Genomic DNA, 8,944 nt, shown 5'->3' on the forward strand with positions numbered 1-8,944 from the left:
TTCCCACCTAATTTATATACATATTTTTTATTACGTATTGCTTTTTCTTACTTGTGAAACTTGACAATGAACAAGTTCCGAAGAAACAACAATATCAACTTCTTCTAGACATTCTGTAAACATCCTTTTTAGAATAGCTTTATAATGTAGGTACAAGTTTACAATATAAAACTTATGTATTCCTGCTTTTATCAAATTTCAGTACTAAATATAATAATCTCTTCTATATTTCCGTACGACTAATTCACTTCCAAAACACTTTTAAAAGTGAAATGATTAAGAGGGAATCCACCACAAGTTCGAGTGACTAGCTAGTGGACAAACACGTTGTACAGAGTTTATTTACATTGTATTGCAAACGTCTGTGCGACTGTTTTAAATATCGTCTCAAAAGAAATCAGTCTGAGAGCACCAAATGTCGAAATTAAATTTTGAAGTTCCTATGAAACACTTGAAAGTATTGGTGAAATGAAACTGATGGTGAAATGTTACCTGCATTTCCACAATTTCTCTGAGCTTTGAAAATCATTTTCTCGAGTACTAGTTCCCATAGTAAATTGTTTTTGGTGTTATTTCAGACAACTGTTTATATCTTCAGCTCGGGAGTTTAGAAAATGCAAACAGGGCTGCAATATACTTAAAGTTATTCTGATAGATGGAGAGATGTTCTTATTTTTACAGCAATAAATAAAATACCTTGCGAGGAGCAAACAGTGGCTTACTAAAATATCATCTTTCTCTCCTCTAAAACCTAAACATTCATAGATATCCAAAACGTGTGAGGCTGGTATCAAATGGACTGAAACAAAAAAACGATGAACCCTTCCCCAGAAGGTTTTCGTTACCGGGCATTCTCAGAAAAGATGGATTAATGTTTTCTTGTCTGTTTTGCACAAATAGCAATGAGCAGTCTCTGAAATTCCTATTTTAGATAGAAAGGAATTCGTTGCTTTACGTCTGTGGAGAAATTTGAACTGGAAGTTCCTTATCTTAGTACTGAGCGTACACAACCTTGGTAGTAAATAAATCGATCTCCAGCTCAAATCCTCCACCACTCAAGGTCATAGTCCTTTACCCATTTTTCTTGACTCTTTTGGGGGCTAGTAGAATTTTTTCTATGGGAATTTTATAAGCTAATTTAATCGGCTTGGTTGCTGCATTCAGTTTTCGCACCGAAAACCCCTGATCTTTTCATCTTGCGTCTTCAATTTCAAAGACTTCATAGCGCTCCTTATGGCCGAGGTCACTCCATAAAATTCAAAAAATTTCAAAATTAAAATTTTGTCCATTAAAAACTGAAATTGCTCGATTTCCGATCGGACTTTGTCGTATTGTTTTGGCTCTTCCTTTGAAGAGGTTTCTCGTATCAATAACAAATGGAAAGGCGATCCTGGTATGACCGTAGAACTCCTCCAAATTTTACGAAAATTAAACGAGCAACAAAATGAACTTGCTTTTGAGGTCTCCAGCTAGTTTTGAGATGCAAGGTTTATTTAAGAAATGCAATTCAATTGTACCGATTATGTTCATCGTGATATTTATGACGAAATGAACGGAAATATAGTCTGACTATCCCTATAAAAAAAATAGTTTCGTTTCCCACCGTCTGCTCTATGATCTGCCCAACTTTTTCTGTTGATCATTGCCTGATCTCTTTTCTCGAGTGTTTCTCAGCTTCATATGTTTTGTATGTAGTTAAGCCTCTGATACACTCTTTATAAACCGGGACTGATATTTTGAAAAGAATATAATTTTGTGTGTTGAAAACTTTTTAATACAATACAATACAAACATACGTTTTTTAATGTGGCTGAAAATACTAAACCGTATAAAATTTGTCGTCTCTCTAAAGGGCTAAACTAGCCAAAAAGTGACAAAAACTGCACTGTACTAGCCGTTTCATGCTAATAACATTTCTGCAAGAAGTTATGTGGGTCATATCAGGCGTTTATTTATGCTTGATATGAAGAATGAGGAATGTCCTGCCTCGATGTCAAGTAACAGATTACTGGAGGCGTTTCACAACAGGACGTTTAGAATCTAGTCATGTGTCATGACGCGTATTGCTTCAGATTAAAGAAATTTCTAAAATTTTAAATTTAACTACGCATCGTGAAGCCCGGGAACTTGATAGGATCACTTCTATGACTTAAGGACACAGTACGTTAAGCCTTATTTTCATGATCATAAATTCACACAGTATGGCAAAGAGTTCAATTAACAAAAGGGAAATTACAATAAGGATCTCATAAAGACGATTAAGGAAAGAGCAATTAAATGATATCAGTTTAAAATTGATAAATTATCATTCTAGTGCATTGTCCATTTGCACTTCGTTCAAAGTGTCTTAATTTTTTTTCTCGATCGTAGCAAAGGATGAGAAGTGACGTAACCATGGTAACATGAAAAATCCCTAACTCTCACTGAAAAGTTTACTAGCAGGAATTTGATTTGTTTGTCATGAGTATGATCTAGATCCAACTAGGCGACCGTGAGTCATGGGACCAACTAATATAAATATTTAAATATTCAAAAATGTGATAAGTAAAGTTAGAAGAAACCTGTAATTTTTTAGGGAGCGAGGACAGCCTGGACGCCATTGAAGAGCATCCGCGATAGTGTAAACAGCGGCGTTATTTTAAGACTCCATTCTCGTTCCCAGTACTCTCGTTTCAGTTTCGCGCAAGTCCTGAATTCAGGTTCTGCTCTTTCGGCCGGGCAAAGTTGACGCGGTCACTTCCATAACTAATCTCCGGTCGGGAAGCAGAACGCTGTGCGTAGTTTGTGTTATTTGTATTCGTACTGCGCATTTTTTTTTCCAGCAGCCAATGAAAACATTCGAATTTTTACTTAAGTCCAGAGGTAATGCTTTTAAAACAAGTAGCTTTGGCAAAAGGCGTGAATGAAATGACACATGATCTATGAAATAACACAGGTTAACTAAAGCTCAGGAAATGTTCCTAAAAAATCCCGCTCTTGGCTAGCATTGGCTGGTATATACAACCTCGATAGAGTTACTGAGAATGTAACTTTACATCTAGAACTATGCATGTTTCACTAGAGTTGATTAGCACACTTCTAAGTTTTTTCTTTTCGTAGCTCGGCGTATTAGCTGTTTAAGTTGGGGGGCCTCATAAATAAGCCCCGAATAAACGATCGCAACATTTCAACGCAACATATCGCAGCGTTGTTGGGCGCAACATGTTGCGCGCGTTTGGCTAACCTGTTGCGGCGTGTTGCAACATGTCGGGTGTTGTTTTCCCAACATGTCGCAACAGGGTGGTCAAACGCGCGCAACATGTTGCGCCCAACAATGTTGCGTTGACACGTTGTGATGTTTTGGCCAGGGTTTAAGCCTAAATGAAGTTTCATCATCACCATCATCATATCAGTGTTGTGGTAAAGAATTCCCTTCAAAGGGTGGAGAACACACGGCATTAGTTTTTACATACCTGCTTAGCAATTTACATTATACTTCCGATAGAGAAAAACTGTCGATGTTAATTTGTGATACTTTTCCAATACATCGGACCAATATATCAAAATTCTAACATAGCTGACCAAAACATTGTGCAATAACTTACAACTACTATTTTCTTTCGGCCCGTACACTCAGTATGATTTTTCCTTTGTGGTTTTCGATCCCAGGAGTTTAGTTACAGTTTTGATATATCAGAATAGTTTTTTTTTTTGCCAAAGAAAAGCTATTAAACAGCGTCGTTATTAATTGCTGAGCAGATGACGTTTAAAGTAATTTAAACCTTCGCTTGGTTAATTGAGACCAACGCATGCCTGAAACACAAGGCAGGAGGCTAATTTTCGTGCGGTTTTTCATTTTTCAGTGTTTGTTCGACGTTCGTTCAGGTTTTTAACTAAGTTATTTTGCCGCCAAATGGTACATCCTTTGCTTTATACATATATCTTTAGGTATAATTGAAGGCACAAAAAACCTAGATGTCCTAACGCGTACATAAATTATACATAAGATATGCTTAATATTTAGCATAATTGTTCGACATAATTAACTCTACGATCGCCCCGCGATGCCATTTGTCTTAATTAAAATGACCTCATATCATTTTTCATATAATCTTATATATTGGACAATCAGCTTCCTTTCCACGGTAAAACACAACAATGAAGGCCGTCACGATTATATGTAGTTTCGCTTTCTTGTTTTCTATGGCGGTCCCTTTGAGACTCAAACCAAAAGCGACTTCGTTTGATTACTTGAAGGTAAGTGGAAAACAAAAAGAAGTTCATTTAACATTTGTAAAATACATTTTTGATCCCACTCTGTTCCTACTTCACGAGAATACGCTTTACTCCTAAATTTCAATTAATCCTTCTCAACAAGGTTCGCGCTAAAAGAAATATGTGGAACAAGAGAGGAAATACATCCGCCGTTGAAATGTTATCTCTATGATAAAAAAACAATAAAGCTTGAGGAATTTACCTAAACCCTCAAAAGAATTTCTTCAAAGCGATACGAAGAGTTTAACAAACTTGATGACCAAATATGAGATAAAATGGACCTGACTATTTTCGTTACTTCTGTAAATTCTACCCTCGATGTATTCGATATTTCCCTTTCTCTGACCAGTTTTTAATGTTCTTTCAACGCAGTTTTGTTTCTTACCTCTGAGAAGCAATTTATTGGAGGACGAAATCAGTCTATCGTTATTATGTATTTTAATTTCACTCATTCACCTACAAATTCATACTTGAAACAACAACGAAATTGTTCTACATTCATTCATTCGTTCGTTCATTCATTCATTCATTCATTCATTCATTCATTCATTCATTCATTAGCATGGTGTTCTGTTTAACAAGAGCGCGTGTGAAAGAGTCACTGAAATATTCGTTTTACGACACCAGACGGTCTTTTACAAAAGCACACAAGTAGAGAGATCAGATCACTGTGAAATTGTTTAACCATTAACTTTTGTATCTGTCTAGCGATCGAACAACCTGACAAAGATTACAATAAAATTGACTGACGAGTGAGGAAACGCCAAAAACAAATACTTTTATCACAAATGAAAAGCAATTTCGGTGGTAAATTAGTTTGGCTTCCCGTCTGAGAAAGCGGGGGAGGAGTTAAATATGCAAGGCCTCCCTCGGGGTTAACGGGGGGGAGGGGGGGCGGGTGGACGACTGAAAAGAAAAGGTTGGGTGCAGTAACAGAACTTACTTCACGTCAATTCAACACAATTTTCAAATGTCTGTTGGTTTCAAAGCTATCTAAAGTTTAAAGCCGCCCACATGTTAGCCTAAACGGAGTGAGTTTAATTCCTGAGAAAATATTTTTCCATAGTGAAAGTTTAAGAATCAACATAAAATAAACCTACGTGTTCACCGGTATACACTGAATTAATACTGTTTAATTTGTGCTTTTCTTTTCAGTCCTTTTTCAGTTGTGAGGACATTCAATTTCGTGGTTACAACAATTACGATCCTATTAAAGTCATTTTAAAGTTAGTTTTTCTGGACTGGCGATGTGTGTAATCAATGTAATTTTCCATTTGAGGTTGCAGTGTTCTTTGAGATGTAGTCCTGAGAGGAAGTTTTGCAATCTTGTCGTTCTAATTACCGGCTTGTATTAACTAGCTACTGCGAAAAGGGTTAAGTTTATTATTTCTTTAAGCTGAAAATGGAGCAATTCTTGTGCTCTGAATTATAGTTTCTTCTTAAACTAGCGCACTGATGACGAGATAGGAACTCCAAGAGACAAGAAGATGGTTTCCGTGAAATGGAACCAGAAGAGCGAACGAACTCAGGAAAATGACCGCACTGTAAGACAAAGTAAGTAGAAGTAATTTTACACCTTTCGAGAGAATATTTCACAAAACACTGTTCATTAAACAAAGATTATTTTGGCTAAATCCCAGTGATTTCAGTGTCTCTCAGATAACGTAAAGAATTTACAGTTAACGCCGTAAGAGAGAAACGAGGTGACGAAAACCGCAAACGAGAAAAGGGGAGGGGTGTGGCGGACATTATAGTAGACCATTTCCTCTATTTCAAAACGAGTCCTCGTGCAAAACGTTTCATATGGAGAGGAGTTTGATTTGCACGAAAATGAAAGTGCGACTGAAACGAAGACCAATTGACCCAGAGGCAATAGGCAACTCGGAAATGAGCTTTAAGTAAGAGACAGAAAACCACGCCAATTTGGACATGCAAAGTTTGACTTTTTTTGTCTATTCAATGATTTCCCTTGGTAAAGAGAAAAATAAAGAAGTTCTTAGTCTGGAGATGAAGTATTGCAAGCCTTACCCGACCACTGTACAAGTGCCTGAGTCTGGAAACTGGGGGCAGTTCTTTTTGCCAAGCTTTGTCGAGCTTCATCGTTGTGCTGGAGGCTGTTCTATATCTCCACGTAAGTGAACCGTGATTAGTAATTCTAAATCTGAACATTTGTCATCGTTGCCACTGAACGCACAGTTCGATGCCACGGTTTTCAGCGGAAACCTCAAACAGCAAACCGCTATAGAAGTCATGTGACCTAACGCTGCGGCCAGGCTCGGAGTTCTCAACGGGGGCTTTCTACTCCAAGAAGTAGATTTTCAAGCAAGCGATTTACATGAACGTTTTTTATCCTGAATTTCTGTTTACACCGCCTACCAATATAAAAATTATGCAACCCAGTCTTTTTGGTATAATTTTAGATGAAATTTTTAGCGAATGAGTGAAATTAAAAGAGGACTTTTTGTTGTCTTTTGAAAATCAAATTAAACGCTGCTGTTGTCCGGAAATTCAATATGGTCCTCTCTTCGAGTGAAATAATTGTGTCATGTTTTCGTAGCTAAACCGGTAGAAGGCCCAAACGTCAAACACCAAAACCTTAACTGTACTTGAAGCTGCCGTTTGTTGTTCGAGGTAAACACGAAAACCTAAGTGCTAAGTGTCTCTATTTTGCAGCAGACAACGGATGCAGGGGGTCTATGTTTGACTCTCCACGAACTGCCTCAAGCTTAAGCCACGAGCCATAAACTAAACTATCACTCAGGAAACTAGAGTCAGAAGGAAACCAAGATATGGACACTCTGAAGGGTAGTAGTCCAAAATCTACAATTTTTTCCATGTATTTTTGAACCAAAAAATAAAAAATATAATAACAATTTACCCATTTCAGGAGCAAAGTTAGTTCCGCGCATTGGCAACAATTGGAGAACCAACAACACTTACGTCGTTTCTAAATCTAAAATACGCGCAGGTTTACTAATAATTGTTCCAGTCTACGAGCCTGAGTTTATGAGTCTTTGGATAGTTTTGTAGAGTTTGATTCTTTTCTTAAATATTGAAAAGCGTTTTTTGTATTTCTTCACAGGGATTGTATATTGTGCCCTGTCGACAGAAGAGAAAATTACCATTGCTGTAAAGCAAGGTCACAATACCAAACAAGTGACAATGAGCAACCACACGGCTTGTCATTGCGCGTGCTTGCCAAAGAGGTGTCAAAGCGGGCAACGTTTCGACGCCGATATTTGCAACTGCGTGTGTATTGTTAACGGTGAAAGCCAATGTAATGAGAAGGCAAACAAGCGATGGGATGGACACTTGTGTCAATGTGTATGCGCAATTAAATCCTTGGATTGCAATTTTGATAAAACATGGAACAACGACTCCTGTACCTGCGAGTCGGCAGTGGATCAGGCATTGTAGCTTTATTAAGAAGAATTTCTATAGAACAAAAAATTGAAACATACTGTGGTTCAAGGCCCCGTCCACGCTCACCGGAGAAATTTTGAAATCGGCGTTTTCACTCTGAAAACGCATCACATGTTTTCCGTCCACACTACGCCAGAGGAATTTAAAAACGCAACAATCACCGGTCATTTTGGATTTGTATTTGAGGAGAACTCTGCAAGGGAAATCACATGATTATCGTTTTCGAAATTCTCCGCTTTCAAAATGTTTTCCGTCCACACTAAAACGCAAAGCCGGCGTTTTCAAATTCTTCCAGTTTGAAGAGCGTTTTAGAAAGGCTACGCTTTCGTGACAGATAAGTGTGGACGGCAGGCCCAACCGTAGAAACAAAGCAGCGTTTTAAAATTTATGTGGCTTAGTGTGGACGAGGGGCGACTCTGCTTGTGGCAATATGTGACACTAATTTTAAAATGATTAAAATAGACCCTTATTAAACATCAATAAAGATGTGCTCCACGATTTTGGCCTTGGTCTAGGGCTAATAACACGCAAATTTACTTGTTTTTTGGTCGATGTCACGCACTCTTTAAACTTTTCATCCAACAACATGTATTTCGAATCATCAAGCACGCCAAGTTAGGGTGATATTAAAGCAAAATTGGAAGCAATTATCCATTTCATTTCTTTTTATTATTCGCTGGAATCATTGAGCAACTTAATTACGTACGTTCTAACTACAAAAGTGGACAATATTGTCATAGGATTGAGAAAGTTTACATCGTCCTCGCTTTTAATTTATCAATACTCCGTTATTTTCTCTCTTCGACTTCCTGCTCGCGGAGCACAGGCGCATATTGTCATAGGATCCTGGTTTTCATCTTCCTCATACTTCTCCATGTAATTAGAGCGACAAGTCTTTTCGTCTGGTAAATGATGTTCATAAATACATGTCGTTTTACATTCGCACGCGCATTCCAAATGCTCTTCAACGAACCGGGGTTTGCTTGTGCCATCAGCAAATGTTACTTCGACAGATCTAGAAAGATTCGTGTCTTAATCGGTGTGCAGGCCTCCGTGTTGAGGGGTAGGTCACACGCCCCTTTGCAGCGGTTAACCGTTACAAACTGGGGTATGTTTCTTTCGTCTGTGACACTGGGTTCAACTTGAACAACTTCTGGATGAGGCAGGCAAGCGACTTCTGGAAGCTTTTCTCTGAAGATAAAACATTTTGCTAATTAGACGGGAATTTGATTTAAAAACTAAAAAAATGGTAGGAAAAAAGAAAAAA

The 8,944-nt window shown here is 37.8% G+C and overlaps 1 protein-coding gene across 1 annotated transcript; it reads left to right on the forward strand.

Moving 5' to 3' along the window:
- Window positions 1-4,120: 4,120 nt before the first annotated feature.
- On the forward strand, window positions 4,121-8,175 carry LOC110057967 (uncharacterized). Its single transcript, XM_020764575.2, has 4 exons — window positions 4,121-4,236; window positions 5,703-5,808; window positions 6,233-6,385; window positions 7,337-8,175. The coding sequence occupies exons 1-4, from the start codon at window positions 4,138-4,140 to the stop codon at window positions 7,669-7,671; spliced, it is 693 nt and encodes a 230-aa protein (XP_020620234.2). The 5' UTR covers window positions 4,121-4,137; the 3' UTR covers window positions 7,672-8,175.
- The last annotated feature ends 769 nt before the right edge of the window (window positions 8,176-8,944 follow it).

The sequence above is a fragment of the Orbicella faveolata genome, unplaced genomic scaffold (assembly GCF_042242905.1).
Source record: "Orbicella faveolata isolate gen_17 unplaced genomic scaffold, um_ofav_v1 contig_25, whole genome shotgun sequence".
Lineage (NCBI taxonomy): Eukaryota > Metazoa > Cnidaria > Anthozoa > Scleractinia > Merulinidae > Orbicella > Orbicella faveolata.

Bases quoted from the DNA above. Each gene is read 5' to 3' on its own strand.
- LOC110057967 (XM_020764575.2), top strand. From the start codon at position 4,138: ATGAAGGCCGTCACGATTATATGTAGTTTCGCTTTCTTGTTTTCTATG. The intron at 5,809-6,232 runs GTAAGTAGAAGT...CCCTTGGTAAAG, and splicing joins TGACCGCACTGTAAGACAAA to AGAAAAATAAAGAAGTTCTT. The intron at 6,386-7,336 runs GTAAGTGAACCG...ATTTCTTCACAG, and splicing joins AGGCTGTTCTATATCTCCAC to GGATTGTATATTGTGCCCTG.